Source organism: Pan troglodytes, chromosome 3, assembly GCF_028858775.2.
Source record: "Pan troglodytes isolate AG18354 chromosome 3, NHGRI_mPanTro3-v2.0_pri, whole genome shotgun sequence".
In the NCBI taxonomy this organism is placed as follows: domain Eukaryota; kingdom Metazoa; phylum Chordata; class Mammalia; order Primates; family Hominidae; genus Pan; species Pan troglodytes.
The window spans coordinates 18,255,235-18,275,989 of NC_072401.2; the positions used below are offsets into that span (position 1 = coordinate 18,255,235).

The 20,755-nt window shown below is 42.1% G+C and overlaps 1 protein-coding gene across 2 annotated transcripts in view; it reads right to left on the minus strand.

Annotated features, from left to right (window-relative positions):
• The window catches only part of FAM184B (family with sequence similarity 184 member B), a 153,381-nt gene extending 142,025 nt beyond the window's left edge, over window positions 1-11,356 (minus strand). Inside the window, exon 1 of one of the 2 annotated variants that reach the window (XM_016951395.4) lies at window positions 10,883-11,347. In XM_016951395.4, the coding sequence (XP_016806884.3) occupies window positions 10,883-11,023 (141 nt within the window). In that variant the 5' untranslated portion in view covers window positions 11,024-11,347. Of the gene's footprint in view, window positions 1-10,882 lie in introns of both variants that reach the window. The other variant, XM_024356047.3, reaches the window with a different exon arrangement.
• Window positions 11,357-20,755: the final 9,399 nt, after the last annotated feature.

A 20,755-nucleotide genomic window follows, 5' to 3' on the forward strand; every position in this document is an offset into this window, starting at 1 on the left:
AGAGTGGACCACAAGGCCAGTGTGGGCGTCATAGCAGGGGTTGGTGGCCAGAGGTGAAGGTGGCTCCGACTATGGTGGAGGTGGAAATGGAGAATGGAGGTGGACTTACTCATTTTGTTTATGAGGTAAAGTCACCAGGACTTGCCTCAGAACTAGTTTTTGTTGTTGTTGTTGTTGTTGTTGTTGTTGTTTTTTCTGAGATGGAGTCCCACTCTGCCACGCAGGCTGGAGTGCAGTGGCGAAATCTTGGCTCACTGCAACCTCCGCCTCCTGGGTTCAAGTGATTCTCCTGCCTCAGTCTCCCGAGTAGCTGAGATTACAGGTGCATACCAGCATACCCAGCTAATTTTTTTTGTACTTTTACTAGAGATGGGGTTTCACCATGTTGGCCAGGCTGGTCTTGAACTCCTGACCTCAGGTGATCTGCCTGCCTCGGCCTCCCAAAGTGCTGGAATTACAGGCGTGAGCCACCGCGCCCGGCCAGAACTAGATTTTAACAGGAGACAGATCTGATTCAAGTTTTGTTTGTTTTCATTTTAGCAGCTTTATTGAGATATAATTCTCATACCAGGAGATCCACCCAAAAAGTGTACAATTCAATGGCTTTCAGTATCTTCAGAGTTGCAGAACCATCACCACAACCAACTTTAGAACATTCTCATTACTCCATAAAGAAACCTTGCATCTGTGAGTCACACTCCTCTTTGACTAAGGAATGAAAGGTTTCTTTTTGTGCTTATCTATTCCTCCGTTGATGGACATTTAGTTGGTTTCCACTTTTTGGCTATTGTGAATAATGTTTCTATGAACATTCTTGCATCATTTCTCTTGGGTATATACCTAGGAGTGGAAAGATAAGCGTGTCCAAGCATTTGAGGAACTGCCAGACCATTTTCCACAGCAGCTGCATCATTTTATATTCCCACTGGCAGTGTATGGGAATGCTGATTCAGTTTTAAGATCACTCTGGCTGCTGTGTGGAGAAAGGATAGGAGGAAGGCTGGGGCGAGGCAGGGGAGTTTTGGGGGCACTGTGGAAAGTGGAGAGACCAGAATGGTTATGCAGAAGTTCAGGGATCTGAGCAAGTTTCAAGGACATTCAACTTAAGGTGCACTTCCTACCGTTTACGGTATGGTGCAAAGATTTGTGAGCTCTTTACACAATGAATCACCTCGCTAAATTAAAAGATTCCAACAGAGAGGGCTTGTTAAAACAGATCTGCCGTTTTCAAGTCTAGAGTCCTAAAGCAAACTGGCATGGAACTGCTTAAACATCTGTCCCCAAACAAGCTCCGGCAAGCAAGAGGGTATTTTCAGAAAAGCGAGAGGAGCCAGTGGGTGCCATAAGATTTCCACACCTTTAAGCCATGAAAACACAGGGCTCAAGTGACAGCCTGTTGCTGAGGACTCTCATGGCAACAGGCCTCACTCCTCCTGCCCTACAACACTGCCCTGGCCTCTCAGCCCAGAGAAGAGCTGGCTTGTTTCCAAGTTCGACAACTGGGCAGCAGTCCTTGACTCTCTGAAGTTCCTCCAGTTCAGAAAGGGATGGGAAATGAACATCTGTCAGGCTTCAGATGTGCCCCGTGTTGGGTTATAAGTGACTTTTCACTTACATCCCTTATATTGGTAAAGCCTCACAACATATCACCAAGGTGGAAAATTTTCCCTCAGCTAAAGATGAGGACCGTTGGCCCCTTTGCATGGGGAGGTCAGAAAAGGCCACTTTGAAGAGGTGGTAATTTAGCTGATGCCAGCTACACAGGGATCCAGAGCAAGAACATTCCAAGTTTAACCCCAAAATTATTCATTTGCTCTCTAGATGTCTTCATTTTTATTCTTATTTAATTCTAATTTATATTCATTAGTATAAAGAAGGGTGAAAAGTTGCCCTCTAGAAACAAATCAAATTTAAATTCATTTAACGTATAACTTTGAATAGAAATGATAATTATTTTTCCTTATTATTTCTGATTTTAAACTCAGAGACTATTCTCCACTACATCTCCCAATCCTATACCCATCACCTCCCATCCCCCACCCCCAAAACAGAGACAATATTATTGTCTCTATTAGTGTGTCTTAATAGATGGGTAAGGTTCTGGGACATGTGGAGACACAGTCCTCATGGTCTGGCTGTGCCACTGTGCAGGAAGCGGTGACTTTTAACCTCTTGAACTTCCCATTGAAGATGTATCTACAGATAAATACCACACTGCCACTCAAAAGTTTCCCACTCTCAGGTTAATATGCTTTCCCAAATAAAGGAATTAGTTTTCACTATAACTCTGTACCAAATTCCTCAAAGCTAGACTCATCCTAAGATCTGTCTGTTGGATCTTTAGGATGGCCCAATAAATAACATTCCTCTTCCCCACTGATCTAACTGAAATGCAAGACCAAGGTGTGAGTCTGTTTTGAGACCAAACTATCACCGTTTTATCAACTAAAGTTAATACTGGAGATTGTGGCATATATCCATGGGCAAGCTGAATTCCTGATGCTTATCCATCTGGTCACAATGCTAGGCCAGGGCAGTTCTGCCTGCCAGGTGCACCTACCGCTATAAAATTGATGTGTAGAAGACAATGTGTGCTTCTATAGGCAGATCACTCCAGGAGCAAGAAGGGAGGAAGAGGCAAGAGCTCTGTAGGCCCAGTCCCTGCTCCAAACCTCACTAATTAACTATATATTCCCCCTTGCAGTGGAAAAAATAGTAAAAGTAATTGAGAGAGGCTATGGAAACATCAGGATGAACAGGGAAGAAACTTCCCCACCTCCCTCTCTTCAACACACACACATCCAGTGCTGGATTCTGCATGTCCTAGCTCTGTCAATATATACTAATATGATGTTGGACAAGAATACTGACACCCTCCTGGGTCTCAGATTCCCCCCTTCTCAATTAGAGATGGTTCTTCCCTCCCAGCCATGCAGAATTGCTGTGCACACAAAGGATGAGTAAGTATGTCAAAGGCTTTGCAAAGTATGCAAAACTAAAGAATCGTAAGGTATTACTAACATGGAGAAATTGCAGCCACTTGACTCAGCATTTGCTCTTGCAGGGTCTTCTGACAAACTGGCAGAGATCCAAAACAAGAATGAGTGAGAGGGTCCCATGAGGTTATTTGACTCCTTATACTTGAGCTTGGCAGCTTCTGGCACTAAGACGCCTGCTCATTTCCTCCTGGGTACATTTCCTCTAGTTGGTCCAGATGAGAGGTAGTGCCCTGGTATCTGCTTCTCCTGTGTGTGGTCTGGGTTCTCGAGAGTCAGTCTTCAGTATTTTTTCTTTTTTTCTTTTTTCTGTTTGAGACGGAGTTTCACTTTTGTTGCCCAGGCTGGAGTGCAGTGGCACAATCTCGGGTCACTGCAACCTCCACCTCCTGGGTTCAAACAATTCTCCTGCCTCAGCCTCCTGAGTAGCTGGGATTACAGGCATGCGCCACCACACTTGGCTAATTTTGTATTTTTCGTAGAGATGGGGTTTCTCCATGTTGGTCAGGCTGGTCTTGAACTCCCGACCTCAGGTGATCCGCCTGCCTTGGCCTCCCGAAGTGCTGGGATTACAGGTATGAGCCACCGTGCCCAGCCCAGCCTTCAGTTTGAGAGATGGTTCTTGTAGAGGAATACATGCTATCCCACTCATTTTCTTGTTTTAATACAAAAGAATCTTCATTAACACTTGTGTTTGGGGTAAGACATTCTATTATTCCTTGAAAATGGGGATTGGAGAATCCCTGGGTAGGAGGGATTCCAACCCTGCTGGGGATGAGGTTGTGGAGAGAGCTGCAAGATGAAAAACCAGCTAAGGCTGAGAGTGGTGGCTCACGCCTGCAACCCTAGCACTCTGGAAGGCCGAGGTGGGAGGATTGCTTTAGCCCAAGGGTACGAGGCCAGCCTGAGCAACATAGTGAGACCTCGTCTGTACCAAAAAAGCCGGACGTGGCAGTGCACGCCTGTAGTCCCAGCTACTGGGAAGGCTGAGGTGAGAAGATGGTTTGAGCCCAGGAGGCAGAGGTTGCAGTGAGCCCAGATTGTACCACTGCACTGCATCCTGGGCAACAGAGCCAGACCCTGTCTCAAAGACAAACAAACAAACAAAATCCAGCTGGAGAGTGCTAGGAGGGTACAAAAACTGAGAGAGGTGGACACGGGCCCAGAGGCAGGGCGGGGCTGGGGAAACCTGCCTGATGCTTTCAAGAACAAAAGCTTCCCAAAGGGTTTATTTACTGGGGAATGGATCTGGAACCTCTTCTTCCAAATACCTCCTCTGGGTGCATTTTACTGTTCCATCCTTCAATTGCTGCAAGCCAGTGGTTCTCAACCCTGTCAGCACATTGAATGCTCTTGAAGGGATTTGAAAAAAATACTAATACCTGTCACCATTCTCTCTTCTCCTTATAAGATGGGCCTGGGCCCTGTATGCTGTTTGGTTTGCTTGTTTTAAACTTTGACTATAATCTCAAACTTAGGAAATAACCGACAGAAAAAGAACAGTACAAAGAACATCCACATACTCTTTTACTCAGAATCGCCTATTTTACCCCATTTTGTCTCATGTATCTTTTATTCTATTTCCATATCTGTTTTCTATATGATGAAATGAAATGCTTTGAGAGTAAGGCATCATACTTCCTTAAACGTAAGATCAGCTTCAATGTGCATTTCCTAAGAATAAGATATTTTCTTTTTCTTTTTTTTTCTTTTTTTTTTTTTGAGATGGAGTCTCACTCTGTCACCAGGCTGGAGTGCAGTGGTATGATCTCAGCTCACTGCAACCTCCGCCTCCCGGGTTCAAGCGATCCTCCTGCCTCAGCCTCCTGGGTAGCTGGGACTACAGGTGTGCGCCACTATGCTCAGCTAATTTTTGTATTTTAATTTTAATTTTATTTAATTTTATTTTTGAAATGGAGTCTTGCTCTGTTGCCCAGGCTGGAGTGCAGTGGTGCAGTCTTGGCTCACTGCAACCTCTGCCTCTTGGGTTCAATCGATTCTCCTGCCTCAGCCTCCCGAGTAGCTGGGACTACCGGTGCGTGCCACCACACCCAGCTAATTTTTTGTACTTTTAGTAGAGTCAGGGTTTCACCATGTTAGCCAGGATGGTCTCCGTCTCCTGACCTCGTGATCTGCCCGCCTCGGCCTCCCAAACTGCTGGGATTACAGGCATGAGCCACTGAGCCCAGCTAGAATAGGATATTTTCTTGCATAGCCATAGTACAGTCAACTCCAGTAAACTTAACATCAATACAAACACTTTTATCTTCTTTACCCAACATCTGTATTCCAGTTTTGTCAACTGACCCAATCATCTCTTGTAGCAATTTTTCTGGTCAGTATAGAAACCAGTCTAGGACAGGCACTGCATTTAGTTGTCAAGTCTTCAACTGGTGTGTTTTTAAAAGCTCTCTGAGTGGAGGCTATTATCTTAAGTTAAATAACTCAGGAAGAGAAAGTCAAATATCACATGTTCTCACTTGCAAGTGGGAACTAAATAATGTGTACACAGGAACACAGAATGTGGAATAATAGACACTGGAGACTCCAAGGGTGGGAGGCTGCAGGGCAGATGAGGGATGATAAATAGCTCCTGGGTACAATGTATCCTATTCGTGTGATGGTTGCACTAAAAGTCCAGACTTCACTACCACGTATTGTATCCATGTAAAAAGCACATTTGTACCCCCTAAATCTATATAAATTAAAAATAAATAGATATTTTAGAATCTTTTGGATACATTGATATAGTAAACAAATAAATAAGGGCTCTGTAGGTGATTTTAATGTGCACCTTGGGCCTTGGGTCATTGTGTAAATAAATATTCATTTACTGCACTACCACATAGTGAGTGCCTACCAGGTGTAAAGTATTATGAATAAAATTAAGGAGCTCATTACTTTAAGGACATACTATCCACAAGTCAACTATAATATCATAGGGATAAGTATCATGAAAGAAATATTAACAAACCTATAGGAGGAAACTATAATTAAATTGAACAAGTTTACTGAGGATCTACTATGTGTCAGACTTTGTACAAACTGCTGGAGAAATGGATGGATAAGTAAATGTAATTAATACACAGTTAAAAATTAATTAACAATTTTTTTTTTTTGAATGGAGTTTCACTCTTGTTGCCCAGGCTGGAGTGCAATGGCATGATCTCAGCCAACCGCAACCTCCGCCTCTCGGGTTCAAGCGATTCTCCTGCCTCAGCCTCCCGAGTAGCTGGGATTACAGGTATGCACCACTATGCCCAGCTAATTCTTTTCGTATTTTTAGTAGAGATGGGGTTTCTCCATGTTGGTCAGGCTGGTCTCAAACTCCCGACCTCAGGTGATCCACCTGACTCGGCCTCCCAAAGTGCTGGGATTACAGGCGTGAGCCACTGTGCCCGGCCAGTTAACACAGTCTTAATCAGAAAAGTAACGTTTTTAAAAGGTTTTTCTTTAGAGGAGGTGGGGCTCAAAATATAAGCAGATTTTACTTTTAGAGAGGAAGACATTTCAGGCGAGGAAACTTCAAGAGGAAAGCTAGGTGAGTGCACAGTGGAGTAAGGAAAGAATCGTACTCCCTGTGACCTGAGAATTGGGTGCGTAGGGATGTACTAGGAGATTGTGCTGAAGTAGGCTGGATAATGTATGGTGGTACAGTCACTTCGCAAAACAATTTGGCAATTTCTTAAAGAAGTAAAAGTTATCATACAACTTAAGAATTCTGCTCCTAGGTATCTACCCAAGAACACATAAAGACTTGCACATGAATGTAATCTTCATAGCAGCATTATTCATAAAAGCCAAAAAGTAGAAACTCAAATGTCCATCAGCTGGTGAATGGATAAATAAAACACAGCATACCCATAGAACAGGATAAATAAGTAATAAAAAGGAACGAATTAATGATATGTGTTACAATGTGGATGAATCTTAAAGAATTAGATGGAAAGAATAATTTATTATATAGTTTCATTTAGAGATAATTTAAAGAGATAGGAAGTAGATGAATGGTTGCCTGGGGCTGGTGGTGGGAACAGAAACTGACTACAAATGGCCACAAGGGAAGATTTCTTTGGGGTAATGAAAATGTCCCTAAAACTGGATTATGGTTATGGCTTAATGACTAAAACAATGTTGAACTGAACAATTAAAACAGGTGAATTTTATGGTATGTAAATTATACCTCAATAAAGCTGTAAATATTAAAAAAAACTGTTAATCAAAATTAGGCAGAAAGAAAATAGGAAGCACAATCTTAGAAATAAAAAATATAATTATTGAAATTCAAAAAACTTAATAGATGGGAAAAACTCTGGATTGGACAAATTATTTAGAAGACTGGCAAATTGGAAGGCAAGGAATTCACCAGGATGCAACACAAAGACAAAATCTTTTTTTAAAAAAATAACATCTCAGGATATAGATAGTGAGGCTTCCTCACTTACCTAATGGTAGTGCCAGAAAAGATAATGGAGGTAATGGCTAGGAAGCAATATTGCAAGAGAAAATCAGTAATAATTTTCCAGAATTAAAGAAAGCACATGCACCCCTGTAATCCCAGCAGTTTGGGAAGCCAAGGCGGGAGGATTGCTTGAGCTCAGGAGTCTGAGATCAGCCTGGGCAACATAGTGAGACCCTGTCTCTACAAAAAATTTTTTTAAAATTAGCTGGGCATGGTGGCTCATGCTTGTAGTCCAGCTTGAGTATGGGAGGTCAAGGTTGTAGTGAGCTTTGATCACGCCACTGCACTCCAACCTGGGTGACGTAGTGAGACACTGTCTCAAAGAAAAAAAAAAAAGTACCTCCTCCTTTTGCAGAGGATAAAGATAAACTAACACCAAGACAGTTCTAGAAAACCTGCTGGACAGTAAAAATAAACAAAACAAATCTGAAATGTTATCAAAGAGAAAAGGCAGCTTATTTATAAGGGAATGAAAATTAGATTGGCAGTAGAATTTTTAACCAGCAACACTTAGTACCAGAAGACAGTGGAATACTATCATCAGTGTGGTGTGGGAAAATAACTGTTCACTAGAATTTTATATCCAAATAAATCATCATACAACAGTGAGGGCAAAATTAAGACATTTCCAACAATGAATTCCCTCCCATACCAAGGCGCCTACAGAAAGAACTATTAAAGGATGGACTTCAGCCAGAAGAAAAGTGAACCCAAAGGGAACACTGTAGATTCAAGAAAAAGAAATAGCAGAAAAATTGATAAAATGTCATAAATTTAATTAACTTTTAACTATAAAAACTATTTTTAAATTTAAGAAGTAAAAACAGATTGAATGCGGTGGCACATGCCTGAGCTTTGGAAGGTTGAGGTGGGAGGATTGCTTGAAGCCAGGAGTTCGAGACCAGCTTGGGCAACATGGTGAGACTCTATTTCTACAAAAAATTTTTGAAAAAGAAAATATTAGCTGGGGGTGGTGGTGTGGACCTGTTCCTAGCTACTTGGGAGTCTGAGGTGGGAGGATTGCTTGAGGCCAGGAGCTTGAGGCTCCAGTCAGCCATGACTGTGCCACTACACTCCAGCCTGGGTAACAGAGCAAGACCCTGTCTCTTAAACAAACGAACAAAAAAGTAAAAATAAAACTCTAGGCAGCAATAAAAAGATGGGAAGGAAGGGGCTGTTAAATGAGTAAAATGTACAAAGTTCTTTCATCGGAAGAAACAATTACATACTAACTTTGTTAGCAAAAAAATCAGAGTTAAGTATGTATGTTGAAAAAATAAAAGACGATTCTGAGAAGAATAGAAATAAAACCTAAAGCTCTCAAACCAGCAGTGGAATATGGATCACTTTACTAATCCGATAGAAGGCAAGAATGGAAGAAAAAGAAGCAAGGAGAAAGGATGGTAAATGAAAAACACAAGATCTGATGGAAGAAGAGCCCAAATATATTAGTAATCGCAATAAATCCCTGTGGATTAAATTCATCTGTCAGAGATACAACCAAAATAAAACTCATAGAAAGATTAAATATGAAGATATGGACAATATTTCACATACAAATAGTAGCCAAAAGAATGGTGGCCTATTAATAACAAAAACTTCTAATTTAAGCAATTAGCATAAAAATGGTAAACAGACACACTACATAAGGATCAATTGCGATTTCTAATGCAGAATATACTTTAAGAAACACTGCCTACTGTGTGCCAAGAATCATGTATGCCTTCTATACTGCTGTGTTTTCAGTGCTTGGCACATAATAGGTGTGCCATAAATATTAATGAGTGGAATGATTGCTATTTTATATTGAAATGATCTGTTTATGTGTTTGTCATACCACAAGGGCAAGACCATATCTTACTAATTGTTATGCCATCAACATTCAGCATAGCAGCTGGCACATAGTAGGAATTCCATAAGTCCACACTGAATTCAAGGATCATCTCTTCCATAAAATCTCCCCTCACTGTTCCTCCCATACTGATTTGTCCTTTGTTTCTACTTCTACAGCACTCGTAATTGGAAACACCCAATTTAGCACCCAAGACATAGTATAGTCTTCTAGCTTTCACTCAATATTTCAAATCTTGTTTCTTTAAAACTATTTTAGATTCTTTGAAGATAGAGAAGATGCCTTGCACTGCGCCAAGTGCCTTTTCAGGTGCTTGAATAAATACATGTTTTGGTTGATGTCACTATTTACATGAATGTAGGTTAGATCAATAGTACTAGCTATACATGTCAAGAACGCTAAGGGCTATCTCCAGTCTCTTTTTTCATTCCTTGACCAAAGAGAGCCCTGTTTGGAGACAGGCTCACGTGCAAAGAATGTGAAGTTAATGAGACAGGTGGGAGAAGGCGGCTAGTGTTCAATTCCAAGCCTCTGTGCTCTATTCCTCCTGGCAAAATAGTGAGGTTGGCGGGACAGGGGGAGGGGAATGTCTGTGATCCCACAACAAAATGTGTGGGAAGTGAGAGGGAGATGGTGAGGAAAGAGAGCATGTTCCAGACGCTACAGGACAGACCTGGACCTGACCTCTCCCTGGCGGGCATGGCACCAGGAGTTTATTATGAGACCGAAAGGAAACCCCAAGGCAAACAGCTAAATTCATCCACTTGAAACCTTGTATGGGAGACAGTGAGGGATGTTGTTTTCCATCTAGACAAGGCACAGAGGGGAGTCTGTGACAAGGAGCTTCTAATTGGGGAGCTGCAGAGGGTTAACAAAGAGCACTGGTGGCATCTTTTTGCTGGTCTTCTTGAAAAAGACATAGTCTGGGAAGGTTCAATCAGGGCCCCCTGCACGAGGTAAGGAGGTGGGCTGGCTGACCTCCCGAGGTCCTTCCTAATCCCATAGTTATTTGGTGAATCGTGCTCTTCCCCATTTATGCTCCTACACACGTCTGCACCCAGTTTGATAGTAAGTCCCCTAGGCTGCATTCCAGGTTTAGTACGGTGCCACGCAAGCTGCTGGCACTCAACAAATGACGCAAATATTTGTTGAATGAAGGAATAAATGGATCAAGTGTTTAAATAGAGCCCACATGACCTCCCCAGCTGTAAAGTATGGCAGTTGAATGAAATCACAACATTCTAGGCACTTGAGCAAAGCTGGCGAGGACACACACACACACACACACACACACACGATTCACATTCCCACCTTGGAAAAGCACAGACCACCTGCCCAGCCAGCAGGCTGTGGGAGTTCCCTTGGCAAGGATCCACTTTCTCTGCTGCTTTAGGATGGTGCCTCTAGAAGGTCAAGTCACCCAGATTTAGGACCGCTTCCCTTCCCGGTTGGCCTCCGAGACAAAGTTTCTGTCTGGATTTGGCCCGGGCCTCCCGGGAGGCGCATCCGCACTGACTACCGGCTCGGGCGCCCCGGGCGTGCAGCTCGCTGGCCCGATGCGCCCCACCTTACCTTGGTGAGCTGGGCGATCTTCTTGCACATTTTCACGTGCATCTCGGGATCACAGTCCATTCTCCAGCCGGCGCCACCGTCGGCTTTGGAGCCCTGGCAAGTCCCGGGCGGGTTAATTTTGCTGTTGAGAGCAGAAGCCATCGCTAAAACGCGCCCAGCACTCAGACTCTCGCTCGTTTTCTCCCTGCCCACCGTGTGCACGTGCGTGCGCGCGCGGGCGTGCGAGCGTGTGGGTTTCTCGGGAGAGGTGGCACTGCAGTCCCGTCGCCTGCACCGCCGCGTGGCCCCAGCTTCCCGAAGGTCTCCGCCTCCCGGGCCCACCCGCGCGCCCACCCTTTTTCCTCTCCTGCTGGTTCTCTGGCTGGCTGGCTCCGCGGGCACCCGCACCCTGCGGCGAGGCGTCGGCGCCCCGCACGTGCCGCTGGCGATCAGTCGGCAGTTCCCCAGCCAGTGCAGGTTTCGTGTGCAAGGGGAGAGCTTCCGCGGCTAGGAGCTGCCGGCCTTGGGGGGTTTGCGGTGGGCGGGCACTGCGCTCTTGGACACGTGGGTGGCGCGCGGCCCTGGACTTGGTGGCGACGGACCCTGCCCGAGGTGGGGATCCCAGGCTAAGGAGGAAGAAGAGCCTCCGGAGAGGGACAGGGCACGGTGACTGGCGGCTCCCGAGTCTCCGAGCTGATAGCGGAGATGGCGGTGGGGGACGAGATGCTAAGAGAGGGGCGGGTAGGTGAGGGCGAGCCACCGGGACTCAAGGAGGTGTGGGATCCGGGGCGCATGGTGTGGGCCAGCGCCTGAGTTGCGCGAGTGCACAGCGGGGCTGGGGATGGTAGCCTTCCTTTTTGGATCTTGGAGAGGAGCCAGGACATTGCGGGAGGATTGCCGGAGATGCCCAAACAAAGAGGAGAAGCCAAGGGGATGGCAGGGTGCGGGTGACCGAAATCTGAGATGAGAAAGTGCGAAACGGGTAATGCGGGAAGCGGTAGGAACGCAAAGACAAAGTCGTTAGGGAGGTAGAAAGGATGGTGGCAGGTGCGGGAAAGGAAGAAGCAAAGAGGAATGGAGCAGTTAGATGAGTAACAGATGGAACTGAAAATCTTAGTAAACCGAGCCCATTGAAAGTAAAGTGAGTCGTCCAAATCCACACTACTGGCCTTGGGCAGACTGGAGTCAGACTGTCAAGTTTTCGGATTCTGAGCTGGTGTCTGTTTAGTGTTTGGTGAGGGGAGAGGTTAGCGGGCCAAATTTCTTTCTGGCGTGTTCTCTGGTTTCAGACAGTGGGCTTTAAGGGAAAGTGACAGCACCGTGATCAGCTTTTCCTAAAGCTCGAATAATAGGTCTTCATGATAGTTTGCATAGTGAATGTATATCATTTATACATTGCCTTTTATCAGAAATTTTAATAATCTTCATAAACCAAGCAAGCTTCAAAGGGTCTCAGAAACCACAGTTCCACCCATCCATACTGAAGGTAACAATACCCATTTTTGTCGATGAGGAAAATTGACCCAGAAAATTTGTACCAAGTCAGGCAATTACAAGTAGAACTGTTTCTGAAATAGACATTCCTATTCTAGATTCTGTATCAAATGACCGGCCTCGGTTTTTGATTTCTAATTTACCATCTTAAGTTCTCTTTTTAGCACAACCCCTCCCTCCCCCAGTTCCTTTAGAAAACAGAAACAAAGCCTCTGAGGATGGGGGTCAGGGGGTCAGGAATCCACATTAAACAGCTCTCTGCTTAATTCCAAATTGTGTATTTAGAATATTTTCTGCAGGATCTTAATATACACTAAATTTTACAGGAATTCAACCACTGTGTAAACTAGAGGAAAATTAGCCTTTTTGGTCAAGAACTTTACTAAAAGTTGTTCACCATTTTGGAAAATCACATCAAGGGCCAGGTGGCTCATGATATTTGGTTGCCAATACAACACACTTATTTATTTATTTTTTTTTTATTTTTTTGAGACAGAGTCTTGCTCTGTCACCCAGGCTGGAGTGCAGTGGCATGATCTCGGCTTACTGCAACTTCTACTTCCTGGGTTTAAGCCATTCTTGTGCCTCAGCCTCCGGAGTAGCTGGGATAACAGGCATGCACCACCACGCCCGACTAATTTTTGCATTTTTAGTAGAGATGGGGTTTCCCCATGTTGGCCAAGTTGGTCTCAAATTCCTGGCCTCGAGTGATCCTCCCACCTAGGCCTCCCAAAGTACTGGAATTACAGGTGTGAGCCACCATGCCTGGCCACAACACACTTCTAACTGCCATATTGATGGTGAGTCTACCTATATATGCAAGCATCTGATTACTACACTGTGTCCCTCAGTATCAACAGGGGATTGGTTCCAGTACCCCTTCAGATACCAAAATCCATGGATGTTCAAGTCACTTACATAAAATGGTGTAACGTTTGCATATAACCTACTCACATCCTCTCGTATGCATTAAATTATCTGTATATTACTTGTAATACCTAATACAATGTAAATGTTATGTAATTAGTTGTTACACTGTATTGTTTAGGGAATAAAAAAATAGGCTGTATATGTATACAGTGCAGATGCAACCATCAATTTTTTTTCCTCAAATGTTTTTGACTTGTGGTTAGTTGACTTTGAGCATGTGGAACACATTGATATGGAGGGCCAACTGTACATATTATTTAATTATAATGAAATATCAAGAATCAAATGTCAAAAAATCAAAGTCAAGAAATTACGCAGATTTAAAAAGGTGTGTATTATCTATGAATTTCAAGATAGTAACGTGGATGTTGTAAAAAGGGTGATGTTGGGTCTGAAAAGAATTGAAAGACATTGCTCTAGATGATCTTATACACACTAAAGTTTAGAAAAACTGCAAGTCTAACCCCAAGTTTTAGTTTTTTAATAATGATTTCATTAGGTCTTGGGGCTAAAAAATGTTCCAGTAGGAAATATTATACTTTCAACTTTACAATGGAAGACAACGGGAAAATCAGATTCCTTTATCAGCTTTGTTGGCCCACAGCTGCTGTAATCAAGGCACCATGATCCCACCTGTTTTGGAGAGTCCTCTGCAGCTCCTAGGATTTTCCAGCACTGGGATTAGTAGGTCCCTTTACACCATCAGGAATGAAATTGAGGGCAGAAGAGAATTAAGTACTATATCAAATGTGGAGGTGGAAGTACATTTATTAGGCCACTAATGTCATATTGGCACTGTGCTAAGCCCGTAGCACATGTTTTGACCTTCTCTGAGGTACTTATTGTCATTCTCATTCTACAGACTAGGAAAGTGAAGCTAAGGCAGGTTGAGTCCCCAACTGTATACAGCTAGTGAATGGATCTGGGTCTATCTGACCTCAAAGGTGATATTCTTTCCAATTGATTTGTCTTTAGATTATAAATATAAGCTTCCCAGAGCACAATGCTGGCAATACGATATTTTTCTTTTAAAAATTCTTATTTTTTAAAATAGAAACAAGGTCTCACTATGATGTCCAGGCTGGTCTTGAACTCCTAGCTTCAAGTGATCTTCCCACCTCGGCCTCCCAAAAGTGCTGGGATTACAGGTGTGAGCCACTGTGCTTGGTCAGAAAAATTTAAAATCATAATTGATTTGCCTTTTCTTTAGATTATAAACTTCTCATAGTATCCCCCCCAAACATCCTCACCCATAATAATACAAACAACAACAACAAAAAAAGAGTAGAAGCAAGCAAAAATAACCCCACATTCCAAACTCAGAGAAAATTATTGTTAATATTTTGGAGAAGACACTTCTAGACATTTCTGTGTACACATATAGAAAATGTAACAAACATATATTTCAGGAATGTTTACACACTTCTGTGTAAACTATAAACAAATACTATAATAATTTTTTTTTTTTTGAGACGAAGTCTCGCTCTTGTTGCCCAGGATGGAGTGCAGTGGCGCAATCTTGGCTCACTGCAACTTCCACCTTCCGGGTTCAAGAGATTCTCTTGCTTCATTCAGCCTCTTGAGTAGCTGGGATTTCAGGCATGCGCCACCATGCCTGGCTAATTTTTGTATTTTTAGTAGAGATGGGGTTTCGCCATGTTGGCCAGGCTGGTCTCGAACTCCTGACCTCAGCTTCAGCCTCCCAAAGTGTTGGGATTACAGGCATGAGCCACTGCACCCGACCAATAATTTTTTTTGTTTTGTTTTGTTTTTGATGAGTCTCACTCTATCGCCCAGGCTGGAGTGCAGTGGTGCGATCTTGGCTCACTACAACCTCTGCCTACTGGGTTCAAGGGATTCTCCTGCCTCAGCTGGGATTACAGGTGCCTGCCACTATGCGTGGCTAATTTTTCTATTTTTAGTAGAGACAGGGTTTCACCATATTGGCCAGGCTGGTCTTGAACTCCTGACAAGTGATCCGCCCACCTCGGCCTCCCAAAATGCTAGGATTACAGGGGTGAGCCACCATGCCCCGCCTATAATAATGCTTTTGAACCCTACTTACTCAGTAATATAAAGTGGATATCTTTTTGTCAATGAAGATCTAGCTTCCCATTCCTAACAACCAGTCTTCCATTACATACAATACCATTTACTCTATCTTCTACTGGACAATTTTTAAAATATTTTAAGCCAAAATCTTTAACGTATATTTGTAATGTATGCTTGCTGTATTATGAGGATATTAAATTCTGTCCTAAGGGATAGAGAAAAAAAAGAATATGTGAAATTCATGTGTTAAGTATAATGGGCAAAGAAGTAGCCTGTGAAATAGGCAGGATTAAGATGTTAAGTATAGATAGTGTAGAGCAAGACATGACAGAGAATGAACGGAACATATGTAAAAAGGATGGAAGAAACAAGAGTGTTCCTAACGGACAGAATAAGGTGGGAAAGGCCAAGTTGCAATGTACAGACGATGCCACCTTCAGGCTGATAGTTCATTCCTAAAATGGCCATTCATTAATGACACCCGTTCTGGCCCTATTTCTGTTCTGCCACAGAAACACAGATTAAGAACATGGCTTTCAGTCGGGAGCAGTGGCTTATGTCTGTAATCCCAGCACTTTGGGAGGCTAATGTGGGAGGATTGCTTGAGCCCGGGAGTTCGAGGCTGCAGTGAGCTATGATCCTGCCACTACACTCTAGCCTGGGTGACAGAGTGAGATCCTGTCTCTAAAAATAAAAACAAACAAACAAACAAACAAACAAAAAACCCATGGCTCTCAGCAGGCCATTAGCTAGGTATCCTTGCCCCTGAGTTTCTGACAGAGCAAGTGTGCGCTGGCTGTAAGCACTGCTGAGCCCCCATTTTCAGTTTTGGCTGTGGTCCTCATAACCTAATTATCAGAGGTAAAGGTTGATGTAGCAGATAAGACGCCACAACACTGTGTAACATGAAATTCAGGTAATTTTTCCTCCCACCCCTCTTGGACCCTATCCTAAATGTGTTAAACGTCACTATATCTTTCCAACTATATTTTGTTTAAAAGCGATAAACCATGTGATTTGAGCCTCTTAATTTGCGGTGTGAGGTTTCCTGTCCATGACACCTGGGACAGCCTGCCTGATCGTGTATTTTAAGATTACTGTTGCATCAAGGGAACTGCCTACATGACATTGTTGTAAGTGGGTTTTTGCACAGATGTGCAAGTGTTCGCACAGAACTATTCCCCCGCACCATTTGTTTGCTGGTAGAACTGAATACCTTCCCACAACTTGATTAGTCATTGTTTTTGCCTGGCTTTCTTGCTGCTTACAAAGAGCTCTTCCTTAATAGGGGCTTTTAGCACTTTGCCTATCATATATATTGCAAACATTTCCCGCAGTTAGCGGATTTTTTTTCTAGCTTTCTCATGCTCTATAAACATTTTGAATTTTTATGTAGGAAAATCTGTTGATCTTTTCCCTCACATTTTTTGGCTTTTTCCTCATGCTTAGAAAAGCCTTCTCTGGGGTAGAGAACCCCAGATTATGAGGAAAAGGGAATCCATAGTTTATCCTAGCACTTTCATGACTTCATTTAAAATATGGTTTATCTACCTGGGATTTATGCTGATATATGGAATGAGGTTAGACTCCAGACTTATGCTTTTCCAGATGGCTAAATGGTTGTCCCAACAGGTATTAAATAATTCATCTTTACCACGCTGATAATCTAAGTGTTGCCTTAGCTGATTTCTTTGGTAAAAATTTACTTCGGTAGATTTACTTAGGCTAAAGCTTTTAATTAGTATTTTTCTTTCCTAATCAGTTAAGTGGCACGGGTAACTCGATTGTTGTTATTACTCCTAATATATTACTCATCTAAAACCAAGTTCACATTCTTGAGTATCTAGAAGGCTTTTTCCCCTACTATGACTGACTCATTCCTACTCATCTTTCAGACCTCAGCCTGAATGTCAGTTCCACAGGAAGGCTGTCTCTGTAGTTGCAGATCAGTCTGCATGTCCTTAAGATATGTTCTCGTAGCTCTGCATTTCCGTATAGCACCTATACCATATTTTATTTTTAAAAGCTGATGTTTTCTGTCAAACATCTTCCCTTTTTTGAGTGAATGTAAGAACACACGTGTAAATTAGCATCATGCTTTTTTTTTTTTAAACTGTAGTCCTAACACACATTAACTAGTATTCAGGGTTTCATTAAACGTAGCATGGTATCAAATCTTCCATCTCATCTCCCAGGGAGTAAAATGAAAACCTCTTTTACACAATGGTGACGTTTGTACTGAGATTTCAGTATATCGACATGACACCATGGAGCATGACATTTTGGAATAAAATGTTTTATAGCAAAGTCATAGTCAGATTGTGTTAAATATTAATATGATCATTTGAGCTATGTACTAAGTGGCAACTCAAATCTTTTAATGGACTAAACTATTGGTAATATGTCTGATCTATGGTTGAATATTGCATTGTAGTTGTTTCTCAATTTCTCTTTTTGGAATTGACTCCTGCTGTTTTTGGTGGTGGTTGCCCTCCACAGTGTCTTTGCAGACAAGAATTATCCAGAGTATTTACATGGGGTTAGAAATTCTCAAATATTAGTAAACATAAAATTTGTTTATATTTACTAAACAAGAAGTTTGATAAAAATGAGTGTTTCTGCTTCCCCATCTCAGAAATTTTGATTCATTGGTCTGGGGTCAGGCATTTAAAACAATCTCTTCAGTGATGCTGTTGTAGATGCTACCAGACACCATGTAGAGAATTGCTTCATGGCCCAACCAACCCTTGCTAGTTCCCTCTAATTGCTTTGTGATGTTCTTCTTGTCCTCTCTGCTATCCACATCCCAAAATCCTTCAATTCTCGGTTCAAATCACACCCATGAGGTAGCCCTGGACTGACTACTCCAGTCAGAGGTGCTGTCTTTGAGATCCCGTAGCAGTGAGTTATTTCATGAAATGTTAGAAATATTGTATACTAATAACACATTATGACACAGTATTGCAACATTTAAAATAAAGCAACATAATTGAATTTATCATTTTGAGATACTGTGATTCGGAGGTCTAGTTTTAAGTTCAGAGGTCTAGTGTTAAGTTCAGTTTATTTCAACACTGACTTTAATAGCTGTTATAACCGAAAACCTATGAAATTTCATTGATTCAAGCGAAGAATATCATTACCTGTATTTACTAAGTTATGTTATAAGTTTTGCAATCTCATCCACCAATTTTCAAAAAGCACTTTGGTGAAATTCAGTAAAGTTATTATCTTCCCTGACCAATCAATTCTCACAAGCTAATCATAAAATGATGATTTTTGAACACATAATATATACTTATGGTACAATATTCAAAAGTGAAAAAATGAAAAGTTTCCCTCCCACCTTTGTTCCTGGTCACTGTTTCCACTCCCCCAGGGGCAACCAGTTCTATTAATACAGGAGCATTCTGAGCATGTAGATATTATTTTCTGACCCATTTTGTGCTTACTACCATAATGAATGCAGAAGGACATGGTTCTCCCACACCATATCTCCTCCACATTCCTCAGCCTTATTTGCTTAGAATTTCACTAACCACTTAATATGACTACAGTCGTAGTAACATTATGGTTCATGGTCAAAGAATGATCACAATTACTCCTACTTTCTTATACAACACCTGCCTCCCATACTGTTTTTTTTTTTTAAGTCACTACCTGATGGGGATGCACTGGAATCTGCACTGGCCTCAATGTTCAGCAAAAATCTGCTCTTAGGCACTGGCCTTGGCCTTTGGGAGGCTACATAGCTAACTTCCACCTTCAATATTGTCTTTCTTATTCCAGAAATTGTACCTGATCAATAATAATGGTTTGGTTTTCAGACAAACATCATATCTGGTCAGATTAACAGCATCTGCAGTATTAACGAAGCAAGCATATTATTAAGGTGATGCTAATTGCTAAACTACACAAGTAGCTTGACATGGTTTTATTGGTCACATTAAAGTGACTGAGTTACTGGTCTTTGGACCTCTTTCCTGTCTAAAGTGAATCAAGGATCAGCTCCTTCTATCTTGCGGGTCCACTATCCCCTAGAGCCTGACAGTCATCTGCATCCAGCCAGCAAAATGCAAAAAAGAACACAGAGAAGGTATATTCACTTCTAAAACACCTTGGCCTTGAAGTAACACACCAATTCTGTTGTCACTCCATCGGCAAAAACTGATATGCACTATCTAGATATAAGGGGATCAGGGAAATGTACTTTTTGACTGGCTAGCAATTTTTCATAACTGTACACTATGAAAAGGGAGCACACCTTTTGTTTTTTGAGGCGGAGTCTCACTCTGTCGCCAGGCTGGAGTGCAGTGGCACAATCTTGGCTCACTGCAGCCTCCGCCTTCCGGGTTCAAGCGATTCTCCTGCTTCAGCCACCTGAGTAGCTGGGATTACAGGTGTGTGCTGCCATGCTTGGCTAATTTTTTTGTATTTTTAGTAGAGAACGGGTTTCACTATGTTGGCCAGGATGGTCTTGATCTCCTGACCTCAGGGAGCACTCATTTGTAATGGACATAAAATTAACTAGTGCAAATAATTCAGACTTATTGCAGATTATCTGTTTTTGTTTTGTTTTGTTTTGTTTTTTTAAACAAGGTCTCTTACTCTGTCATCCAGGCTGGAGTATAGTGGTGTGGACTCAAGTGATCCTTCCATCTCTGCCTCCTGAGTAGCTGGGACCACAGGTGCATGCCACCACCATACTTGGCTAATTTAAAAAATTTTTTGGTAGAGATGAGGTCTCCCTATGTTGCCCAGGCTGGTCTCATACTTCTGAACTCAAGCGATCCTCTCACCTTGGCCTCCCAAAATGCTAGGATTATAGGCATGAGCCACCACACCTGGCCTGAACGTTCATTTTAAAATAAAGGTAAACAAAAACATTCCAGTTACAAACTGAAGTGAAAAAAAAATCTCACTGCATTGTAAGCTTTATGAAGGCAGGAATTTTTGTCTGTTTTGTTTATTGCTAAATTCTTAGCACTTGGCACTGTGTAGGTGCTCAATAAATATTTGCTGAGTGACTGAATGTGCTTCTATTAATAAACAAAAACAATATGTACTACAAAAGTAAAGTGCTACAAATAATAATTGCAGAAAGTGTCAATGTTTTATACAGAAACTGATACTGAGAACTTTCTGGTAGTTGAATAACAGGGAAGTAGAAGGATAATATTTAAAATAGTAAGACTAGATAATGTCTAAAAGAATAACTCAAAAATGTAAAAAAAATTTAAATAATAATATATGGTAGAATAATACAGATTTGGTTATTTTTCATTCATTCTAATGCAGAATTGGTGTGCTAACATTCAAAATTTTAAACAAAATAAGTGTTAAGAACTGTTTGATTTTTAGTTAATTTATGCCACTTAGATAATTAGTTTTTAGGAAGAAGTCCAATTTGGGAATTCT